Source organism: Photinus pyralis, unplaced genomic scaffold (genome assembly GCF_008802855.1).
Source record: "Photinus pyralis isolate 1611_PpyrPB1 unplaced genomic scaffold, Ppyr1.3 Ppyr1.4_LG5, whole genome shotgun sequence".
Taxonomy (NCBI): Eukaryota; Metazoa; Arthropoda; class Insecta; order Coleoptera; family Lampyridae; genus Photinus; species Photinus pyralis.
The window spans coordinates 36,813,816-36,839,258 of record NW_022170596.1 but is presented as its reverse complement, the minus strand read 5'-3'; the positions used below and the strand labels follow the sequence as shown (position 1 = coordinate 36,839,258).

The following is a 25,443-nucleotide window of genomic DNA, read 5'->3' as shown; positions in this document are numbered from 1 at the left end:
TTTTGTTTTTTACTGAAGTTAATAGTTATTTACAAAGATATTTAATAATAAATGACACATTATTATGGCCACTTTTTTCCCTCTACAAGATGCTACTTTTAAATTTGAAGTTTGACGTTTCGTCTCCGGTTAACTATCATCAACTTTGTTTCTTATGGAAGTAATTTTTACTTTTTGTGTGATTTGATAGAGAATTTTTTTCTGATTTCAAAAATGTACACATCAATGTTTTTAATGCTTGTAAAACATCTTTTTTGCCTTTGTCTTAAGTAACGTACGTAAGTAGTTTCTTGCGTTTTTACGAATTAACGTTATTTCTTATTAAAACTAGATGATGTTACCATCAAGGGTAACTTTGTCAAATGTAAACTACCTATCTCTTACAGTTCCCGAGATCCCCATGGTGGCCTTTGAATTTGAATCACCCTGTATAGGTCAATTATTACACATTACACTAAACTGACTAAACTAATACTAATAATATGTAATAGGTACTATCATTGAATAAAGAGCTTTATTCAATGGTACTATTGAAGTTCAAAAAATTTAATTTGCAACAAGGTATGGATTATAAATTACGGTATTTTAATCTGCAAAGTGCAATAAGCAAAGATAAAGAATAAGGAAGACGGTCAAACAAATCGCATTACAAATAAACACCCACACAAGGTCGTTGCCAGACATCAACAACAATATACAACAGCCCTTTGTTCTAAAAATAACGTAAAATTTTGATATTTGTTATAAAGGAATGTTACCTATCCCCATTTCTATTATTTATTTCATAAAACGATAGGTAGAGGAGGTTACCTTTTGCAATGAATAGGAAAGAGAAACCAAATAAATTTCGAAGCAAGTAGTTGACAAAATAAAAATATACCAGTGAACGATCTTTTTCTTGCTGTCAGCAAATTCTTTTACAAGCAGGCTCTGTTTAACCTTGAAAGAGAATCGCTAAATGATTTAACATAGGCAACTTACATAGCCTGCTAGTTTTTTTTTGCTCGTAAATTTTTGTCTTTTGTTATCCCCATTACACAGTACTAGCTCAACGGTACTAGCCTAGTTAAAAAGTAAGAACAACTCCATCGCAAGATAAAAGCGCTTAGGTACCTATTTCATATCTTTATCGTATTTTTTACCGACTTCATGAAACTCTTGGTGGCACCCTCTGTGAGAAAGAAGCTACACTGTTGACCGCGATATTAGTCACAGCTGCGTAGTTTATTTCCATTTCTCCAGTTTACATGCCCATTTTTCAGAACTTCATTCACCACTTTTTTTATGAAAACTTTTGAGCTTCACATAAATTGCCAAAATATAGATAAGTATTCACGCTACCGATCCCATACATTCGTATTGCTTAAAATGCTCCCTAATTTTTGCAATTAATTCCTAAACTATGAACTCTTTTGACGCATGTTTTCTAGATTTTTTAAACATATATTAATGGACAAAATATCAGTTTATATTGTATGGAAACTATGCTCTGTACATCTATCTACCTAATGCATATTTTTCCGATCATGTACACCCCTTGCTTATGGAATGGTGAATGAAGTTCTGAGGCAATGCACGCCCCATTGAATTACATGTGCATCACCAGTTGCCTATATTCTCTAAATCCAAACCTTAAGGAAAAAAAGACATTAACCAATAAAAAAATAGACATTTTGAAGATAATCTGTCATTGTGGGCGGAGGAGTTATACAGAATTAAACTAACGGATAAGTGAAATCTCTCAGCCATTGGGGAGAAATTGCAAGATTTTAATTAAAAGGGAAATTAGAATTTCTTCGGTGTGAAAAATTAGAATTAGTTGTTGTGTTTTTGAACTATCGTTTCGAATCATAAGGGTGGTTAGGGAAAAGTTAAAGTTTATTATTATATTCATTTTTCAATTTTTATTTATATTTTTTATCATTTTATCTCTCTCTCTCTGACTATTCCTGTCATCGATTCCAATCCAAGCTCACACAATTACAATGTCACTTGGTTTGGTTTAGAATAGCGGTACCTAAAGGATCCTGAGTTGGAATGATGGTTTCGAGATGTCGAAATAATAGAAAGAAAAGCCTTTCAAGAAGAAATCGGATGTACAGTAAGGTCCGAAATTCTTGTCATCCTTCTTTATTTTGGACACAAAGTGTATAGGTATCTAGATTTTTTTTAAACGTCTGCACGAATTTGGTACCTAATCTGATAAACGTGAAAGTTGTCTGTATTTTCTATCCAATTAGCAAAAAAATTCAATCTACACGATAAATGTCGAATTCACGAAATCATGTTTAAATTAGAAATTTGGCCCATGTATATGTTGCCCCCGTGTGAAGTCAATTATTGCACCCTGAAATTCGTAACAAGTGTAAATAAAAAGTAAAGATCTTGACACATTTTATGGTACATATTATTTTATACGAAATATCTAAAACGTATGTAAATATACATTATTAACATAAAAGTCGCAATGCGGGCAAACCAATAATAACGACTTCGTCAAAAAACTTTCGTTCTCATGTCGTAAGCATTTTCATAACCCCGCCGACCACGTTCCAGTTGTTTGTGTGCCACTGCCTATCATGTGATCGTACCAGTGGCACTTACATCCGCATTTGAATCTCGTGACTATCAAGGCTTTCTAGAAAACGGGGGCCTGGGGTTACATCACATTGACGCGCACAATTCTTTTTTAATGTATGCAGTTATATGTTGGCGCCAGATTAAATTAGATTTGACAGAATTTTGAAATTTCGCCGATTTCGATATTGGGGCATAGAAACTTGAAAGAATGTACGAAGAATTTGCATACATGTACTTATAGCCGGTGGCAATTCATGCAAGTAACATTGTGTTGCTTAAGTAGGTAAGTACTGTTATTAAAAGGATGAGAAATTTGAAAGCATCTTATTCTTCAAAAGATCCATAACCCACGCATCAATTTAACTCATTATTTAAACATATCTGATGCAAATTGTACAGCGGCTGACTAAATTTTACAAAATGCAGTTCTCAATTCTTATTTAATTCAGAATTTTGTTAGCATCTGCATCAATGTCCCATATGTTAATAGATTCACATCGTTGTTGGGCACAATGTATAATTACGTGGGAATACATTATCATTGAAAATATGAATTTGTAATGTGTTGAATCTTAATATTTGTAAAGGCAACCGACAGCTCCATATCGCATTAGGTACCCCATTAGGATTCTTCAATGTCTGTAGTGTTTCTTTAGTGATTATACGAAAAACACTCACATAAAAAGGCTATTATAAAATTTTTCAAGAGAGGTTTCGATAATTACTTCTATTCTCCCCTACCAACCCGCCGTTGGGTATTTGAGTGGTCGCTAAAAATTACATTTGCACCATGAAAAGTATAAATTGGAAGTGATGAAATTGAACAGACTTTTTCTGTTGACGTTTCGAAAGACCAAGCGAACGGGACAATTCTGGCCACAACTGCTACTCGCTCTTGACTTACAACCAGGATGAACTAGCAGGGGTGGCAGACATTTTCCTAGGTGGGGGCTTAAGAAAATAAACAAACAGATTATTAAATAAAATAACTGATATAAATCTTGGATACGAGAAGGTAAATATGAAGACTGCACAATGGGTTCGAATAAACACACAATTAAGTGATTGACAATGACAAAAATGCGTGATTTGATCTTTCAAAGGTTTGCAAGTATCTCTAAGAGCTTTACTCTTCTTCTCGTTTAGCTTGATGTTGTATGTGCGCCATTTTGAATTTTGACATTTTGAGATTACGTTTTTTTCTCTTTACAACGATATATCACACATGGTGGTTCAGTATCACATTTTTCCTAAAAATACAATTTTCATTTTCTGCGAAGAGTGCTTTGCAAAAGCGAACCCTTTTGTTGTTAAGAAAAGATTGACTTATTTCGAGCAGTGTCATTTACGTTTCTGCTAGTTTTATTGCGAAAATATTATTTATTCTTATGTATTTTGTTCTAATTTGAATTATTATTTTCTTGCAAAACCAAGGTTCAATTCTGTTTAGATGAAAATCGAATTGTCTCAACACAACTAGTTCTCTTCCAATGCTGCAACTAAACAGGTGGATCAGACTGTTAAACTTTTGTTTTTCCAATGCACTCTTCCCAAAAAATTAAAAATTGTATTTTTAGGTAAAATGTGATACTGAACCACCATGTGTGATATATTGTTGTAAAGAAAAAAAAGACGTAACCTCAAAATGTCAAAATTCAAAATGGCGCCTATAAGAAAAACTAAAGTTTCCACGTGTTTCTCCGCCATCTTAAAAGCCATTAAAAACGGGATGCCATATTCGAAATCTCCATTAAAAAGTCTGTGAATAATGTGTTAATTAGAAATGTCTAGTAGGTACAATTAGTTTACCATGAAAAAATTAAAAACGAAAATCAGAGAGTTTCGTTTTTTTGCGATATTTTCAAAACTATTGATGATATTTAAAATTTCTTTTCAGATTCTTATTCAGCACCCCATTTAACCAACTCTTAAGATAAGCGAGATCTCCATAGTGGCACTCGCAAAATGGACACCGTGTATATCTCCAATGGCTTGAGCGTGAAACCTTCCGTTCCACCTTTAATAGCGGCCCTGTACATTGGTAGATTTATTTTCCTTAAAAACGTGAATGCCTCTATTAAGAAAGTGTTACAAAGTGTGGTTTCCTACCTTTAATTTATTTTATTACGTAATGCCTAATTTTCTAAAGGCAACTGTAATTAAGATGACGATGGAAAAACACCCAGGGAATACCAATATGACGTTACACCCCATTAGCACTCTGCAGTTTTACATAATTTTTCTGCAAATTTTTTCACGGCAGTTTACAAGAAATTAGTATACATGATTTAGATGGAAAAGTGGAAAAAAATGAAAGCTCCATAAAAATCAATTACGTTCACAATTTTGGTAAAAGATCGTTGAGAGAGGTGAGAGTGGGTGGGGTATCAAATAGAGTATGTTTCACCCCATAAGATGCCCATACATCATATGGGGTTATACTTACCTGTAGCGCTTTAGTAGAAAAAAGGAAGCTTTAATTCTAGCAACTACTCGTTTTGAATTTTTCTCACTCATCAATAATCATTGTTAATAAATAAAAGTAATATAATAAGTTTGTTTATTTTATAGCAGATGTCAAATCAACATTTTAATAGTTGAGGGTGAGTAGGCTAAGCGTCTCATTCACAGTAGGGGTAGATAAAGTAATCTCTTTAATCGCAAGGGTAGATAAAGTGAAACAAATCATTGAGTATTCCCGTGACATCTGTCATTCTAATTAAAAATAGGACGCGGAGCACGAAATAAAATGACGTTAAGAACCAAATACAGTATTGTCTCCATGGAAACGACGGGAGAACCTAAACTTTTATAATGATTTAGATGGCTTCTCGTATAAAATAAAGTTTTGTGTTATATGCGACGATAAAGGGAGAGTTCATTAATAACACGACAGTACAGTGTATGTATGAATCATTTGTAAAAAGCAAATTGTGGTCATTTATCATTTTGCTGTGTTATTAGAAGTATTGTAAATATGCGTACCCGCCTAAAGTAAGGGTAGGTATACCTAATAAAGTAGGTCGATTTGATCGAAAATATTTATTGTGTAATTAAATAACATTTAGGTATGAATTAGACTTAAAATCAATAAAAGAAAGCCTACAATTAAGATCACAAGGATTAGTGTTTATTTCGCATTTAATAATTATTGTCCAAGATTCGAAGCGTTGCGTCGGTGCAAATTTAGTTCTAAAGTTCTTCTTGTGTGTACCGCCATTCAATTGTACCGCAGAGAATGGCAAGCACAATGGGTGTCGAATTTTCATTGTTTGTTGGGAAATTTTTACTATTCCAGTGACAGGGAAGGGATTAACTCTGAAGGTACGGAAAAAAGCCAATATCAAACGTAGTTCGACTGTGAAAACAAACCCCAAAAGCAATTGTGGTAATTAATAGTTAGGTTATAAATTATATCCGAAAAATATTATCCAAAAACAATTAAAACGTTTGTTAACCAACACACAAATCCCTTGCGCCTTTTGTAATTGTAGTAGGCGTCGATCTACTCGATGAAGTGCGTCAGTGTTTTTGAAATGGGAACGTCTATAAAACCAATCCTCTTTATCACTGCAGCTATACTACATGCCTCTATACTGGACGAAACTATAGTGAGCTCGTCGACGGCACGTTGCATGCAAAAATTTGTTAGAGACCTTTTTCCTGACTCGACATCGCTAAATGTAGTGATGGACGATATAGACTTCTGCAGAAGTGGAGTGCTTAGGGAAATCCTACCGGTAGTTCCTCGCACAATTATAACAGTGGATTATTGGATCGACAGTTCCTTTTATGGTAATGATTTTATTGTGTGTTCAAATAATGTGAGCAAGATAATGCCTTGGCACGACAACGCTGCGCCAACGTCCCAAGGTGTCATCCAAGGGGCAGGGAAACATTTAGTGATCACAAACTCAACAAATGTATCGGAGATATTTGAATTGTTTTGGCATCAAAATGCCCCAAATTTATTCGTGTTAGTTTATAACTATCAAAATGCACGGTTGTATGCAGCTAGTCCTTTCGATGGACATAACGACTGTGGCCGAAAGGTGAACGTGGTCGATTCGCATAATTGCGACGACTCTATTAATTTTCGCCCTGATAAACCCTTAAATTTAAATAGGTGCTCAATTACAGTTCCCTTCAGTGCCAACGACATCCAATACCTTGATAGTATGTGGCCAAGCAATCGATACATATTTTTTATTTTAACTCTTCTGTCAGAACACTTTAATGCTACGATAAAAACAAATACAGAAGTCCAAAGTGACTCTGACGGCGAACACGGAGAAACCCACATATGCATTTCAATGAAAGAAATTCAGAATGATCCAAATTGCGATATCAGTATTCCAATAGTTTCCGATTCAATATTTTGGTTAGTTCCAAAGGCACCCGAGGTGTCTTCGATTGCCGCAATACTGCATACCTTTAAGGTCCAACTATGGTATTTAATAGTTGTGGTTTTTATTATTACGTCCTTTGCTTGGTTTAGTATTACGTCTTACAGCACTGGTCATTTCAACATAGCGATTGCAATTACCAACGTATGGTCACTTACCTTTTCAGTTCCATTAAAAAAACCACCATTGCCCTTTGCCTTACGTTGTGTCTTGGTTACTTACTCATTCTATATAATTAATATTAATTGCGCGCTTACATCAAATTTCATCAACATTTTGACTATTCCCAGGTTCGGTTTCCAAATTAGCAACCTGGAGGACTTGTCGAAATCTAGCCTAGCCATATACGTTCAAGACGTGTTCAAGATGCACCAATTCAATCGCAATGATAGCAACTTAAGACTGTACACCAAGATTCAAAGATTACTGCTTCCGGTAAGCGAAGATTCCTACATCGACGGTTTTCTCGAGCTTAATAATAACTACCGAAATTGTGCCGTAATTATGACTGACGAAATTTTAAGGTCGGTCAAAAGTGCGCTCGTGGACCAGGTCAATTTCCTAGAAATCGAAGATAATAGCCTCACCGCGGCTGTGGAGACTCGATTAGGATTACAGAAAAAACATTTTTTTACACGCTTTTTAAACGCCTTTCTCGATACGATCGTGGAATCAGGGATCGGTGCAAGGGCGTTTAAAGATTACAATCCGGTTGTTCAAGTGAACAAAGCGTCAACTGATAATAGCGCTGAAAAAATTGGAGTATCTCTAAAACACCTGTATTTTGCATTTTTTCTACATGCGATTGGATTGGTAGCCGCGCTGCTTGTATTTGTCATTGAAATTGCTGTGCAACGGTATTTAAACAGATCTTCTACTATCATTTATTTGCCCTGAGCAAACCGTGATGTGGGTGAAATAGGTTTTAAGCACTGCACGTACACCTAAACTTTTGATCTTGTCCAATTAATAAAAAGTAAATATACCAACTTGTTTTTAATATCCCAAATTGAATCTCCACTACCGTAGGATACCTTACCCACACTTCCCAACCGATTGGAAACCAATTTAATGAATAATTAATGTTGCTGTTCAAGATAAACAATTCTATGATATTCCTGATAAGCTATTAATGTTAATAATTTTTAACTCAATGTTATGTTTTATTAGAAATGGAGGGGTTCGTCCATAACAGGACCTAGTAACACCGCCCTCCGTGATTGCCGAAAGATTCAACTGGTTGTTTAGAGGGGGGTTGTTTGAATCGCTTGGAAGATTCCTCTTAAAAGATGTATGCCAGAATATTTCTAGTAGGCCTTATTTGGGAATGCGAAGGTTCCATTTTAAGAAAAACCAAAATCTGTGATATACACCTCTATGTTGGGGTACCTTTAATCAAATGACGGAACCCATCCTTGTGTTTTTTCATAACCTTCCGGAATTCACATGTTCCCTGTAATAAATAATTCTCTAATTACAGCCAATTAGCCACACATGCAATACCCCGCACCCACGTATAAATAAAACACGTGGAGGATTATTTTATTTTAATCTATACTACATCCGGGCTTTGGCAGCAATATACAGCTTAGAGTAGACGTCAACTGGCCACCCGATTCTGGACCGCCGATGCCTACGTTGCCAACTTGAGTGCCAGAAGGGCCAGTACATGTTATAACTTTAAAAGGAACGGATGTGATATCTTTAAGCAACAGTTAACCGACTTGAGAGAAAGAACTTTTCATATTCTTTATAATAAGACTGAATTCGGCACCCACCAACTTTTCTTCTGCTTTTGCAACAACCCATTGAATGGGCGGTGTTTTATCTTTTTCAACCGAAGTCATTTTATTTACAAAGACGGTGATTTTTTATAAGCAAAAGTGGAGCTTGGCTTAAAATCCATGGTAACGATTATTGAGACAATAGTTGCTGTGGATTTTAAGCTACGCTTAAGCTGAGCTCCACTTAAATTTGTCGGTGCAAACGGCCATTAATTATATATGTATTCGAGTGTAACGTCAATGTGATTCCGTTTTATTTTTGTATATTTTTTTATTATATTTCAGGATAATAAAAAAATACTATAAGAAGCAAGTGTACAATTGGTCTCTGAAGCACTTGCAACACTTAAAGGTGCTTCGCTACGCGCGTCGTGTCATTAAACTCGATGCCCGTGCTTTAGGATTGGTGGCGGTGATGTTTATATCCTTTTGTTTAATTTTATATCATTTACAGTAGGTACAGGCTACACCATTTGTCTACGGTTGAGATTCCGATGCTTAGGATCTCATGAGCGTTATGGTAGTCATCGTCAATAGAAATTAGTGTAGCGTCATCAGCATACAGTATACCACTGTACCTTATTTGGCAAATCTAAAGCATGTCATTGATGTACCTAGATTAAAAACAATAACGAGCACAGTATTGACGCCTGTGGAAACTCTCTTGGGATAGGTACGTCGTTATCGTTAATAATAAAACAAAAAGGAACATTAATTTTAGAGAGCAATTGAAGGGTTGCTTATAGACCATTTATACATAATCAATTAACGAAATACAAATATTTGATGTACTTCCAAAATTACAACCCCCGCAATCGAGGATTGCTTTACAATGAGTCTGAATTTTCTAGTAAAATTCGTAATTGTAAAACCAAAGGGAGCTTTAACCTTAAAGAGCAATTGAAGGGTTGCTTATGGATTATTTATACATAATCGAATAACGAAATACAAATATTTGATGTACTTCAAAAATTACAACCCCCGCAATCGAGGATTGCTTTACAATGAGTCTGAATTTTCTAGTAAAATTCGTAATTGTAAAACCAAAGGGAACTTTAACCTTAAAGAGCAATTGAAGGGTTGCTTATGGATCATTTATACATAATCGAATAACGAAATACAAATATTTGATGTACTTCAAAAATTACAACCCCGCAATCGAGGATTGCTTTACATATGAGTCTAAATTTCTAATAAAATTCGTAATTGTAAAACCAAAGGGAACTTTAACCTTAAAGAGCAATTGAAGGGTTGCTTATGGATTATTTATACATAATCGAATAACGAAATACAATATTTGATGTACTTCAAAAATTACAACCCCCGCAATCGAGGACAGCTTCACATATGAGTCTGAATTTTCTAGTAAAATTCGTAATTGTAAACCAAAGGGAACTTTAACCTTAAAGAGCAATTGAAGGGTTGCTTATGGATCATTTATACATAATCGAATAACGAAATACAAATATTTGATGTACTTCAAAAATTACAACCCCCGCAATCGAGGATTGCTTTACATATGAGTCTGAATTTTCTAGTAAAATTCGTAATTGTAAAACCAAAGGGAACTTTAACCTTAAAGAGCAATTGAAGGGTTGCTTATGGATTCATTTATACATAATCGAATAACGAAATACAAATATTTGATGTATTTCAAAAATTACAACCCTTGTAATCGAGGATTACTTTACATATGAGTGAATTTTCTAATAAAATTCGTAATTGTAAAAACAAAGGGAACTTTAACCTTAAAGAGCAATTGAAGGGTTGCTTATGGATCATTTATACATAATGGAATAACGAAATACAAATATTTGATGTATTTCAAAAATTACAACCCTTGTAATCGAGGATTGCTTTACATATGAGTCTGAACATTCTAATAAAATTCGTAATTGTAAAACCAAAGGGAACTTTAACCTTAAAGAGCAATTGAAGGGTTGCTTATGGATCATTTATACATAATGGAATAACGAAATACAAATATTTGATGTATTTCAAAAATTACAACCCTTGTAATCGAGGATTACTTTACATATGAGTGAATGTTCTAATAAAATTCGTAATTGTAAAAACAAAGGGAACTTTAACCTTAAAGAGCAATTGAAGGGTTGCTTATGGATCATTTATAGATATTCGATTAACGAAATACAAATATTTGATGTACTTAAAAAATTACAACCCCTGCAATCGAGGATTACTCTACATAAGTCTGAATTTTCTAAAAAAATTCAAAATTTTAAAACGAAAAGGAACTTTATTCTAAGGGTGCAATTGGAGGGTTGCTTATGGATCATTTATACATAATCGAATAACGAAATACAAATATTTGATGTACTTCAAAAATTGCAACCCCCTCAATCGAGGATTGCTTTACATATGAGTCTGAATTTTCAAATAAAATTCGTAATTTTAAAACCAAAAGGAACTTTAACCTTAAAGAGCAATTGAAGGGTTGCTTATGGATCATTTATACATAATGGAATAACGAAATACAAATATTTGATGTATTTCAAAAATTACAACCCTTGTAATCGAGGATTACTTTACATATGAGTGAATTTTCTAATAAAATTCGTAATTTTAAAACCAAAAGGAACTTTAACCTTAAAGAGCAATTGAAGGGTTGCTTATGGATCATTTATACATAATCGAATAACGAAATACAAATATTTGATGTACTTCAAAAATTGCAACCCCCTCAATCGAGGATTGCTTTACATATGAGTCTGAATTTTCAAATAAAATTCGTAATTTTAAAACCAAAAGGAACTTTAACCTTAAAGAGCAATTGAAGGGTTGCTTATGGATCATTTATACATAATCGAATAACGAAATACAAATATTTGATGTATTTCAAAAATTACAACCCTTGTAATCGAGGATTACTTTACATATGAGTGAATTTTCTAATAAAATTCGTAAATTTTAAACCCAAAGGGAACTTTAACCTTAGAGAGCAATTTAAGGGTTGCTTATGGGTCATTTATACATAATAGAATAATAAAATACAAATATTTGATGTACTACAAAAATTACAACCCCCGAAATCGAGGATTACTTTACGTATGGGTCTGAATTTTCTAATAAAATTCATAATTTTAAACCCAAAAGGAATTTTAACCTTAGAGAGCAATTTAAGGGTTGCTTATGGGTCATTTATACATAAACAATTAAAGGGTTGTTTGTGGATCATTTATTCATAATCGGTTAACGAAGTACAAATGTTTGATGTACTACAAAAATTACAACCTCCGCAATCGAGGATTACTTTACATATGAGTCTGAATTTTCTAAAAAAAATTCAAAATTTTAAAACGAAAAGGAACTTTATTCTAAGGGTGCAATTGGAGGGTTGCTTATGGATCATTTATACATAATCGAATAACTAAATACAAATATTTGATGTAAGTACTTCAAAAATTACAACTCCTGCAATCGAGGATTATTATGGGTATGGGTATGGGTCTTAATTTTCTAATAAAATTCGTAATTTTAAAACCAAAAGGAACCTTAACCTTAAAGAGCAATTGAAGCGTTGCTTATGGACTATTTATAGATAATCGAATAACGAAATACAAATATTTGATGTACTTAAAAATTTACAACCCCTACAATCGAGGATTGTCATACGTATGCGTCTGAATTTTCTAATAAAATTCGTAATTGTAAAACCAAAGGGAACTTTAACCTTAAAGAACAATTAAAGGGTTGTTTGTGGATCATTTATTCATAATCGGTTAACGAAGTACAAATGTTTGATGTACTACAAAAATTACAACCCCCGCAATCGAGGATTACTTTACATATGAGTCTATTTTCTAATAAAATTCGTAATTATAAAACCAAAAGGAACTTGAACCTCCTATGTGTTTCTAGCCTATGGATCCTTTCCTTAAGGGTGTCGTCTTCCCATGTTCATTCTAATATCGTCTTTTTCCTCTCCTCTCGCCTTGCTGTATAATATTACTTTATTTTCAAGCCACTGTTCTTCATCAGTTATCATATGTCTTGTCGCCTCGAATTCCGTGTAAATTTCCACCATATTACAAATTTCCTTCCTTTAAATGTCGCCTTTATTTATTTTCTCTTTACAGCATTAACAATAAACGCTTGGTGAGGTGGCTGGTGTCTTGGTCTCCTTTCTGTGGGTGGCCGATAAACAAGTTTAGTAATACTAAAATGTTAAGAACTATTTTTAATGTTCTTTGCTTCGCGAAATTTTCAGTTAGACTGTTTAGAACCATAAAATCCCTGACAAAAATTCAATTACCACTAGTTGAACTTTTTATTCGTGTTGTCCTTGTCTGGACTAACTAACTAAACCAGTAAAAGGATGTTACAGGAATTTTGATTTTGACTTATAGTTGTTGTATATCTTCATATTGAAAGTGGTATCTCGTTAAATGGAAGTATAGGTATTATCTACTTGTTTCTTACTTTTCTTTAAGGCTAGGCGTATGAGTCGGTTATTGTATTGATATGAAATCAATATCTGTATGCTTTAGTACAAAAATGATCCCTGATATAGTACTAAATCAAAGTGGAATGTATTCAGTATAACAGTGATATTTGATATTCACGTAGAAGTAGACGGGTTTCCTATAGGAATTTCCTATGTCTACTTTTACATGATAAAAGACGCCTAATTTTATGCAACCAAAGTAACTTCTTGAAGCAAATAAAGATCTGGCTGCCATATTAATTATTAATTTGAATTTGTTGCTTTGGCTTCATAGAAATCGGCACTATACCAATTGCAAATATCAACTTTTTCTTTAAGTTGAATACATCGCACACGAATCGCAATTAGAATAATGGAAGTCAAACCGATATTTAAATTAATTAATATGACAGGCAGATCCTTATTTGTTGTAGGTAGGTACTTTGGTTGCATAAAATTAGGCGCTCTTTAGAAGACTTTTTATCATTTAGAAGTAGACATAGAAAATCCCTGTCTACTTATACATGAATATCACTGAATGTAAAACCTTTTAACCACATAATCACATGAAAAATTAGATGAACTTCATTCATTGTCGGGCAGTTATCTCAGGAAGAAACAAACATTTTGTCTAAATATTCAGTCAAGCTCGAGTAGAAGCCAGAGACTAAATAGGAAACCAGTAAATAAAGAACTTACAGTCCCATTGCTCTTTGACTGCTATCATCAAAGCTGTAGGTATATCTCTCGGTCTATTTAAATTTAAAGAAGAATGTCCAATATTTAAATTTGAGTTGCCTCTGTCAACAGAACGTCGCCTTAAGTTTCCACGCGGGTATGAAAGCCTATTCCCAACACCAGTGAGGTTATATGATGGAATTGCACGTTTTATGATTTGGACACACTGATGAACCAAATACACTTTGGCACGTGGACGACATTACAAAGTGCAAATAGGACGATTATATAATCGTAAACAACATAGATAGTGTATTGAGTTTAGGTCAGTCAAGAGAGTAAGATGTGGGCTATGAAAGGCAAACTGTTCAAACCGCCCTTAGGTATATTCAAATAACAACTAAAGCTATGTTTAAATGTTGATTGTAATAGGGCTGGCGTTACTTGGACTTGTCCTATTTGCCGTACGTTTTTCGGAGGGTTATAACGATAAATATCCTTTGACAACCCCTTTCAAAACTCGTAACATGCACACTTTTCGTATAGGTAAGTACGGCCATTGCAACTTAAATGCTTCACCTCCAATTTGCAGCCATCATAGCAGACTTAGACTCTATCTCAAAAAGTCCAACAGAAGAAACCACGTGGATTTCGTATTTAAAGAAAGGCTACTTAAGGTATCTTCCGGGAAGAGACACCATAGTAGTGAACTGGGATCGCACGGACCCCATCACACTGAAGACTAACTACGCGATCAAAGACCGAAGTATGGAGCTTTCGGAACTGGTTACGTACGATGGAAAATTGCTGGCCGTTGACGATCGTACAGGCGTGGTATTTGAAATTGTTAACACTGAGGCTATACCATGGGTGCTGTTAATGGACGGAAACGGCAGAACTACCAAAGGATTTAAATCCGAGTGGGCTACCGTTAAAGATAGGCTGTTGTACGTTGGATCTATAGGTAAAGAGGTCATAACGTATGAGGGAGAGTTTGTAAATAATGACCCACTTTACATAAAAACGATAACCCCTGAAGGTGTCGTAAGTGATGATCTTATTAACGAAGGTCGGCAATTGAAATTCGGTTTTGTTAGATATCGCATATCGACTGGAAGGATCAGTATCTGCGCCTAAGAGCCGCTATTGACATTTACTGGCCTGGATATATGACACATGAAAGTGGCGTCTGGTCTGAGGTACATCAAAAATGGTTCTTTTTACCGCGGAAGTGCAGTACAGAAAAGTACAACTACACGGCGGATGCGTACTTGGGGTGTTCTTATTTACTCAGTGCAGATGCCGATATAAACGGTATTCGCGCAGTGCAGGTGCTTCTATAGGAATTTCTGCTGCTCCATTTATACTATTTCTATTTCGCTTTAGATACCTAGTGTGGATGGTTCGCGAGGATTCTCTTCTTTCAAATTCATACCGACATCGGGTGATACAGTCATTGTAGCCCTTCGCAGTGTTGAAGTGGGCGATAAAACGGCGACGTACATCACCGCATTTACAATAGAAGGAAAGGTTCTCCTACAGGATACCTTAATATCTGACCTAAAATTCGAAGGTATAGAATTTATCTAACAACTCTTAGGAGCGTAGTATTGTGACAATAGTTTTAGTTAGTAGTAGTTACTTCTTGTTTACATAGCATACGAAAATAGTTCGTAATGTATCAGAAACTACTTTGAACTACTTAAACAAAAATAAATGCATACACGATACAAAGTATTGAATTCATATTAACATACGCATATCCAAAATCACAAACTATTAAGCACAAGTTAACTACCTTGAGAGGTTCCACCCTGTATATTCAACCTTACGACAATGAGTAGTGACACCTAATTCCGTGATTGTGGTCCACATTCAACTGTAGGCTGGAAACCCCGAACGAGGGGCGAGTCACATATCTTGGGGGCAAGATTCTGATAATAAAAACTCTTCTGCTTGGAATCTTTGTTGCGATTCAAAAAGGAAGGTTATAATAGTTTCAAACAGTTCCAAGATTGGGCTACTAGTTCAAAAGTTACAGCCCTTTGAATTTTCTTTCGAAATTGGTTTCTAGTCTATAATTTTTGATTGAGAAGTCTGATCGAAAAAGTACGAATTGTTTTGGATTCTACGCACCAAAATTAATAAGAAAAAGTGTTTTCCCGAGAAATTTTGGTGCAGTCGATTTTTGGTAAAAAAGGAAGGTTTACACTGCCTTTTTTTGAGCCCCGAAAAAAAAATTGTCTCAGATCGACCCGGAAAAAAAATTTTCTTATAGAATGTGGCCTGTAGAATCCATAATTTCAAACAGTTCCAAGATTGGGCTACTAGTTCAAAAGTTACAGCCCTTTAAATTTTCTTTCGAAATTGGTTTCTAGTCTATAACTTTTTATTGAGAAGTCTGATCGAAAAAGTACGAATTGTTTTGGATTCTACGCACCAAAATTAATAAGAAAAATTGTTTTTCCGTGAAATTTTGGTGTAGACGAGTTTTGGTAAAAAAGGAAGGTTATACACTGCCTTTTTTTTGAGGCCGGAAAAAAGAATTGTCTGAGATCGACCGGGAAAAAACATTTTCCTATAGAATTTGGCCCGTAGAATCCAGTTTGAAGATTGGGCTACAAGATCAAAAGTTACAGCCCTTCGAATTTTTTTTCGAAATTTGTTTTTTGTCCATAACTATTTATTGTTTTGGATTCTACGCACCAAAATTAATAACCAAACGTATTTTCCCGAGAAATTTTGGTGCAGTCGATTTTTCGTAAAAAAGGAAGGTTATACACTTGGTTCTTTTTGGGTCGGAAAAAAAATTGTCTGAGATCGACCGTACAATTTACACTTGTCAGGGTTTGTATATAAATTTAACATAAATAATATAAGACACTGTACACTTATACATAAGACAAGACACATGTAGAATTAAAATGACACGATTATAAAAAAACGCAAAATGTAAAATTTAAGGGATCAGGTGACTAGACTCAACGAATTCTTCAAGCGAATAAAACACATGTGTCACTAAAAATGATTTTAACTTGTGTCTGAAATTATTAGACGGCTATTGTCTGACATTTGGGGGCACAGTATTGAATAAGCACTTTGATTTATAAGGTACTTAGGTACACCGTTTTGTGTTACAGCGAGGCGAGAACATGGACGTCTAACGATATCTTTTCGTCTAGTGTGGTGTTGGTGGACGTCAGATTGTCTTATAAGTTTTCCTTCGTTCTTCTTTGCATAACAATAATTTAGATGACTTCATGTGCTAGTAGTGAAAAAATTGTAATATACCATGGCAAGCGCCTCGAAATGGTGCTCAGGCAATAATACTGGACTTCTCTGCCTTAGTATATAATGTACTATTTTTAGTTATCATTGTGTGGGTGTCAAGTAGTACCTAGTTAGTTGTCCTCATGATTAAATGCTAAAAAAGGATAAAGAAAAAGAAAGTTCCTTAAAAACGATATAACGACTGCCGAGTAGGCAGGGCAGTTACAAATTTGGATTCTATTCAATGCGTTGCTGGACGTCAATTTAATTAGAACTCTTCCAGTACCTCTGCCACAAAATTAAATGAACAGTCTGTGTCAGAGTTATAGTCCAGATGCACTTTGGAATGTTATAAATTACATTTTGGTCATTATAAGTCAATTTGGCTTATCTCATATGAAATACCCAACTAAATTTTTAAGCTGTATGGAAACCACTAAGAATGCCGCAGGCTCAAAAATTCTAAATTACTATCAAATTAAAGGAAATTTATATTAGGTTTGCTCAGGCAAGGCCTACTCCAAAGCAGTATGTTTAAGGCATGAGGCAAAATAGGCAAAACCACACATAAAAACCAATGTTCTGAGTAGCATCTTTTAATAACATCAACAATTATACATTTTTTTTCATAGAACTCCACTCGCGTATAACCATTCTTTGAAATTTCCACATCTCCAAATAGCTATAGATATTTGCGTTCTTTAGAAAACGACCGATGATGGTCAATTTCTTCGTACCATCCAAAAACGATGATAAGGTAATTCGTTACTGAAATTTTTTACGTCGTTGTCGCGACAAACTGAAGATCTGATGAGTACCTCATGGTACAACGAGCAAAACAGATTACAATCGAGGTCGTTTAAGGTAGGTACATTCATTAATTATTTATAATTTTAGTTGTACGGTAATTTTGTATAATCACTTCCCTCCTCTTCACCCGGTACCGATGCCAATGGTAAATACCAACATTGTGAAGGTGAATGACGCAGATTCTAGTTAGTTTGCCTCACGGCAACTTCTTCACCTTTCGTCGCGTCGCTGTTTTATAATTATAGTCCAAATAGACTTTTGTGGTGCATAGAACTAAATGCAAGAAATTTCGGGTGTGTTGGGTCATGATTCGCAATGATGAAGACGTGTTCGATACTTTTGCTCATTCTCATAATCAGAGGTGTTTCGCTACAATGTACAATCTCCACGTTCGACGACACAGTAATAAGGATAAACAACGTCAAGGAAACCATAAATGGATGCCTCTCACCAGAGACAATAACCTTTAAAGGCCAAATTACAGCAATAGCCATTAATAATCAAGACAATATACTCGATTTAAATTATGGCGCAGTACAAAATATTTCGAGCAATTTTCGCTTGGATTTAAGGAATAATCGTATCGAGTTCATAAGGGAAGGGGCGTTCTTAAATCTTCCCGGGCTCTATTACATCAACTTGCGATACAACGAAATTACGTGGATTGCTAAAAATTCGTTTAAGGATTTGCCATCATTAAGCGAAGTGTTATTAAGTGATAATAAAATTACGGTGGTGTGGCAGCAGGCTTTCAACAATCTTCCAAAGTTAAGGTACATCGCGTTTACCGGTAACAAGTTGGACCGTTTTGATCAAGATTGGTTCTCTGCAACACCCAATGTGGAACGATTATATTTTGGGTACAATCAGTTACGCGAAATCACGAGGGGTGCCTTTATCAACCTTCCAAACTTGAAGTTTCTCCTGTTCGCCCAAAATCTGCTCGAGTACATCGATCCAGACGCGTTTAAAGGATTGCGAAATTTGGAAAAAATGACTTTCGAGGACAACAGGCTTAGAAGCATCGAGCTCAATCTCCACAGACCTTCCAAACTGGCCGAACTTTACATAATGTTTAATAATATAACGTACATATCGGACAGGATGTTAGAGACGTTGCGACCCAGTTTAAAATCATTTGAGGTGTACCGTAATCCGTGGCAGTGTTCCTGCTTGGATAAGATAGTATCTTGGGGACTTAAAAATAACATTTCGGTTAACGCGGGATGGTTTCGTCCCGAACTAAAAGCTACGGCCGTGTGCGTTTATCCCACGACATACTCACAGGCGTGCCTTGACCGTGGTGAAAACGAGTACGAGCTAGGATTTTGGGCTCACGTTTGGAAGAAAAAGGACTATTAAAATACGATCCTCAACCGCCGTTCTGCTTTCCCAAAATGGCTGGAAATAGAAAAACTTCAAGTGAGAAAATCGCGACGTATTTTGTGGTTTATATCTTTTGTATAATTTTAGTTTCGGTTTTCCTGGCTTGGTGCAGTTCTTCACCTGAATTTTGCTCAACGTCGCCTTCATATTAGAATGTGATCGCCGAGATGCGCCCCAAATAAATTCTTAAAAGTGCGTAGATTCCTGCAACTGCAACAATATGTAATTGTGATTTGTTTGGACAAATAAAACTTGATACCTAGGTAATCTTACACATTCATTTTCTTTGCCAATCCTTGCTATGAAATTCTTCGAGCAACTTATACCTGCCAGGGGGAAAAGTTAAATTACTGATTGTTACTTTCGCAAAATAATATAATCGTTGCCGCAAGGTCAAAAGAGTTTAAAAACAAATAAAACAAGTTAAACCACGCAGTCTCTGCAATCTAAATGCGACTAATTGGGAAATAGAGAAGACAGGTTGGTACGTTAATCGCAGTACATACTTTTTCAAATGATCAAAGGATCAGTATGTATACACTACGGGGTGTTTCTACAGGCCAAATTCTATAAGAAAATGTTTTTCCCGCTCGATCTCAGACAATTTTTTTCCGGCCTCAAAAAAAGCAAGTGTAACAATTCGTACTTTTTCGATCAGACTTCTCAATCAAAAGTTATAGACTAGAAATCAATTTCGAAAGAAAATTCAAAGGGCTGTAACCTTTGAACTAGTAGCCCAATCTTGGAACTGTTTGAAATTATGGATTCTACAGGCCACATTCTATAAGAAAATTTTTTTTCCGGGTCGATCTGACAATTTTTTTTTCGGGCCTCAAAAAAAGGCAGTGTATAACCTTCCTTTTTTACCAAAAATCGACTGCACCAAAATTTCTCGGGAAAACACTTTTTCTTATTAATTTTGGTGCGTAGAATCCAAAACAATTCGTACTTTTTCGATCAGACTTCTCAATCAAAAGTTATAGACTAGAAACCAATTTCGAAAGAAAATTCAAAGGGCTGTAACTTTTGAACTAGTAGCCCAATCTTGGAACTGTTTGAAATTATGGATTCTACAGGCCACATTCTATAAGAAAATTCTGAGACAATTTTTTTCTCGGGGCTCAAAAAAAGGCAGTGTATAAACCTTCCTTTTTTACCAAAAATCGACTACACCAAAATTTCTCGGGAAAACACTTTTTCTTATTAATTTTGGTGCGTAGAATCCAAAACAATTCGTACTTTTTCGATCAGACTTCTCAATCAAAAGTTATAGACTAGAAACCAATTTCGAAAAAAAATTCAAAGGCCTGTAACTTTTGAACTAGTAGCCCAATCTTGGAACTGTTTGAAATTATGGATTCTACAGGCCACATTCTATAAGAAAATTTTTTTTCCGGGTCGATCTGAGACAATTTTTTTTTCGGGGCTCAAAAAAAGGCAGTGTATAACCTTCCTTTTTTACCAAAAATCGACTACACCAAAATTTCTCGGGAAAACACTTTTTCTTATTAATTTTGGTGCGTAGAATCCAAAACAATTCGTACTTTTTCGATCAGACTTCTCAATCAAAAGTTATAGACTAGAAACCAATTTCGAAAGAAAATTCAAAGGGCTGTAACTTTTGAACTAGTAGCCCAATCTTGGAACTGTTTGAAATTATGGATTCTACAGGCCACATTCTATAAGAAAAATTTTTTTCCGGGTCGATCTGAGACAATTTTTTTTTCGGGGCTCAAAAAAAGGCAGTGTATAACCTTCCTTTTTTACCAAAAATCGACTACACCAAAATTTCTCGGGAAAACACTTTTTCTTATTAATTTGGGTGCGTAGAATCCAAAACAATTCGTACTTTTTCGATCAGACTTCTCAATCAAAAGTTATAGACTAGAAACCAATTTCGAAAAAAAATTCAAAGGGCTGTAACTTTTGAACTAGTAGCCCAATCTTGGAACTGTTTGAAATTGTGGATTCTACAAGCCACGTTCTATAAGAAAATTTTTTTTCCGGGTCGATCTGAGACAATTTTTTTTTCACGCCTCAGAAAAAGGCAGTGTTAACCTTCCTTTTTTACCAAAAATCGACTGCACCAAAATTTCTCGGGAAAACACTTTTTCTTATTAATTTTGGTGCGTAAAATCCAAAACAATTCGTACTTTTTCGATCAGACTTCTCAATCAAAAGTTATAGACTAGAAACCAATTTCGAAAGAAAATTCAAAGGGCTTTAACTTTTGAACTAGTAGCCCAATCTTGGAACTGTTTGAAATTATGGATTCTACAGGCCACATTCTATAAGAAAATTTGAGACAATTTTTTTTCGGGGCTCAAAAAAAGGCAAAAATCGACTGCACTAAAATTTCCAGTCCATACTCTATCCTACTCTATCTAACTCTTTATCCTGATAATCTACATATAGAAGACCATAGTACCAAATTTTCGCGAGACGGTTTAGGCATCATTTAGTTACTTTTTCGTGAAAAAAAATCGTACCAATGCATTTAATTTTTTTGAGAAAATTAAAGATTTCTGTCGGAATGTCGAAAAAAACCCTCTCGGCGCCATGGCAAACTAACAAAACTATTATAATATTTGTAGCCCAAAAATAGCTCCTTTCAACTGGCCGGTTCAGCCGTTTAGAAGATATAGGGTGATTTTTACGGAAAGCTTTGAATTACCTTTAATTACTTTATTTTTAGACACACAGCAAAAATTGACAAAAAAGGTTCAGATTATCCACGACGTTAACGACCATTTTTTTTGTTAAGTTCATAAAGCGGGAATGCACAGAGACATTAATTTTTTAGATTCAAGATTTCAGTTACACCCCCTAACGGCCCTTTCAGAAACTTGAAAATATTTTCCAGGTTTTTCTTTTGGCCGTTTTAGTAATAACTTTCTTGTTGCAAGCCTCTGCGATGGATAGGTTCCCGAATACAGTACTTCGCATTCTTATTAGGCCACCCTGTACACTGGGGGGTACTCCATTACCCTTCCCGGTACTACAATATTGTGGTAGTTCTGCATAAGGGACCAAGAATCTTCCTTTGCTGACGACGATTCCATCCTACACAAGACCCTTTTTATTTATTTATTTATTGTCCCTATTGCTCTAGACCCTCAACAGGCTTGCACCCAATTCCTCCCGGTACCTTCCGAACAATGATGGTTTATATGGTATAATCACTATACCTTATTGGGGAGGATGTATAACCGGGGGTCTGGTGGCGTGGAATACCCCCCCCCCCCCTCTATATATCCCCGAGCATACTGAGATCTTGTATTATTTGTGGTAGAAAGAGAACATTAAAGCATTTTTTCGTTGGGCGTATTCGATTCAATGTTCTCCCTATAACTATCATAGGATCTTATTATTCTGGGAGGGGGGGGGGGGGTATACCCACAGAAAAGTTTCAAAATTTTTTTCGAAAAATGATGGTTTATATGCTATATGCGGTATTGTTAGTCTCTTCGACTATTTCGGTTTCTTCAAATTCCGCAGATTGCCTGTTTGGATTATTTTGGTTCTTTCTCTTTCTTCAAATGAGATTCTTTAGATTTTTTCGAATTCTGTTTTTTTTGTAACTTTCTTCGGGTTTTTCCGATTCAGCTGCTTCCTTTCTTTCGATCATTAATTATTCAGATTCGGGCTGGTAGAGTACCCAAAATTCCGGACATTCAAAACAACAAAACAAAATTAACTCATAAGAGTAGGCGTAACGGTAAACGTATGCGTAAGCGTAAACGTAAGAGTATACGTAAGCAGAAGTAAAATGAAATGCGAAGAAATAATGCAGATTAATTTGCTTTCGTTAGTTTAATTAGCTGGATGGACTAATAAAAGAAGAAATATCAATTAGTAGATTCCGAAAGATCGCGGGCGGCGGCGGCCTTCACAAAATTGACATTTAATAACACAATAATTGACCGGTTTTATCGAACCTTAATTACAGTAGTTCAGTAAAGTTGTGGTTAACATGTGTTTGATCGGCAATCAAAGCGAGTTATTCCCGTATAGGCTATGGCTATCAATGATAAACTTTGCCGCCTTTGATCTGTCGGTGCCGACAAGAAATACCACGCCCAAGTCCTACACCAATATTGGCATTTGATTCCGACAAAGGTGAGGTGGCTTTGAATCATGGATTTCTTGATTTTACACCTGTAGTTTACAATGATATTAGCTGTGCATATAAAGTCCTTACTGTGCGATGCTGCTTTTGAACTGGAATTTGTCTGAGGCGGTTTTAGTTTACATGTTTGTTCGTAAAGTTATTGCTTTAGAATTATGTGGAGGTATTAGATGCTTTGAGATTACGCTTTTGGGCACAATTCACAGGTGGATGCCGTTCTCATTATTTACATTTCGTGTGTTTGCTTTTTATATACCGTACGAGAATTCCTGATAAGGCCACCTTTAATTGACTCTATTAAATAAACACTACTTCCTCTACAATCTGATTTATTCGACATTTCCGTATACCTATAAGTCACCTCCTTGTGACGCTAACTGTTGAAGTTGTTTTTAGTTTGGCAAACACTTTTTTCACTAAACGTTTTTTTTTTGTATTTTTTCCCTCTTTTCTAGCATTGTCTGCATCCATTTTTCAACCAGTATTTCTTTCCTGCCCTCTCTCATTCTTCTTTCTTTACATTCCCATATCAAATGGTCATTTTTTTCTTTATCTCCAGATAGTATGCATTTCCTTTCTTCTTCTCTCTATTTCCCTCCTCTCTCTCGTTTCCGCATCTAAACCTCTCTCTATCAGTTTGATTTTTTTCCTTCCCTCGGCACTCCCTCCGTTATTGGCTCCTTGTACCTTCTGTTGCCTCCTGGATTATTCGATTTTTAGCGCATTTTTGCAAAAAATTTTTTTTGTAAAAAGTAGCTTTTAATCTCACTTTGGCTGGCTGGCTGGCTGGCTGGCTGGTCGGCTGGCTGGCTGGCTGGCTGGCTGGCAGTAAATGCGCGCCCGTAGAAATACGCTTGTAAAAAGACAAGGAGTGTACATGTAACTATCGGGGCCGTGTAATTAAGAACGTTAGGGATGGGGCTACAAGATTTGGAGTCGACGACATCTGGACGCCATCCCCGAGCGTATTATACTAACCTGGAGATTTTTCAGTTTTTATCTATCTTCTTCTACAGTTTTTCTCCGATTGTTTTCAAATTGGTGTCGTCGGGAAGATCTTGTCAACGCGCACAACTCCTGCGTGGCGGAATTTTGTTTTTTTTCCTAGGGGCGAAATAAACCACCTTTTGCGCGGCGCGCTTCGAGGGGTAGTCGACTTTGGGCGCCCAAAAGTTTCTTACAGCGCGAATCGCGGTCTCTCTTTCTCGTGTCACTAATAGAAGGTCGAGCTATGTGAAGTACCCAAAAGTTGAATACGATTTTATGCCGGGATTTTAGCGAAATCTACCAAAATGTGAATTACGAATGAACGGGACGTCGGAACTGTGTATCCACAAACGCGAATTGCAAGTGCACGGTAAGTGAGAAAATGGTACCGACAAAGTGAACGTGGTAGCTTTCGGCAAGATCTTATTGATGGTGGAGTCAATATTGGCTAATAAAACACTGATCTGCCACACAAAAATGCGCTGAAGTCCCTTCGATCTCACACGAGGACTTTGATCATTTTTTCTCTCTGTTGCTGCACTACTATCTCTCGATATCTCGTCCCCTTCCACCTCCTCTCTCACCTTTCTTTGTAGTATCTTAATAAAGTGCTCTTTCCGGTCCTCTATTCGCATTTATTTCCCACTTATTATGTTTTTTCCCCTTTTTCTCTATTTTATCATCATCCGAAAGTCCTTCTCTGCTTTAGTTTCCTGATTTGTTCATCGCAGTCTTTCTGTTTCTCCATCTCCATCCAAATGTACTTTTTTCTGTTCTCTCTATTTCTCCTCTTCTTTCTTTTTCCATCATTATTCCATATTTCTCGCTTCTGTACACTGTCCTTTCTGCTTTTCACCTCTCCCCTTCAATTATTAGTTTCCACGTTATCAGTACTCCCTCTCTAATTTAATCACTCGGTATCCTATTCTTTATTTTTCCTCATTTATTTTTTTCTATCCATAATTCTAC

General features: G+C 35.5%; 2 protein-coding genes across 2 annotated transcripts; both read left to right on the top strand.

Moving 5' to 3' along the window:
• Positions 1–14,129: 14,129 nt before the first annotated feature.
• LOC116171313 (soluble calcium-activated nucleotidase 1-like) lies at positions 14,130–15,622 on the top strand. The gene is made up of 5 exons (XM_031488082.1): positions 14,130–14,275; positions 14,325–14,438; positions 14,485–14,936; positions 14,990–15,223; positions 15,279–15,622. The coding sequence occupies exons 1-5, from the start codon at positions 14,236–14,238 to the stop codon at positions 15,480–15,482; spliced, it is 1,044 nt and encodes a 347-aa protein (XP_031343942.1). The 5' UTR covers positions 14,130–14,235; the 3' UTR covers positions 15,483–15,622.
• Positions 15,623–18,126: 2,504 nt separating this feature from the next.
• On the top strand, positions 18,127–19,630 carry LOC116172426 (phospholipase A2 inhibitor-like). Its single transcript, XM_031489640.1, has 2 exons — positions 18,127–19,394; positions 19,446–19,630. Exon 1 carries the CDS (start codon positions 18,288–18,290, stop codon positions 19,332–19,334), a length of 1,047 nt encoding a protein of 348 aa, XP_031345500.1. The 5' UTR covers positions 18,127–18,287; the 3' UTR covers positions 19,335–19,394; positions 19,446–19,630.
• Positions 19,631–25,443: the final 5,813 nt, after the last annotated feature.

Bases quoted from the DNA above. Each gene is read 5' to 3' on its own strand.
- LOC116171313 (XM_031488082.1), top strand. From the start codon at position 14,236: ATGTGGGCTATGAAAGGCAAACTGTTCAAACCGCCCTTAG. The intron at 14,937-14,989 runs GTAAGTGATGAT...CGGTTTTGTTAG, and splicing joins CGATAACCCCTGAAGGTGTC to ATATCGCATATCGACTGGAA. The intron at 15,224-15,278 runs GTGCTTCTATAG...ATTTCGCTTTAG, and splicing joins ACGGTATTCGCGCAGTGCAG to ATACCTAGTGTGGATGGTTC.
- LOC116172426 (XM_031489640.1), top strand. From the start codon at position 18,288: ATGATGAAGACGTGTTCGATACTTTTGCTCATTCTCATAATCAGAGGT.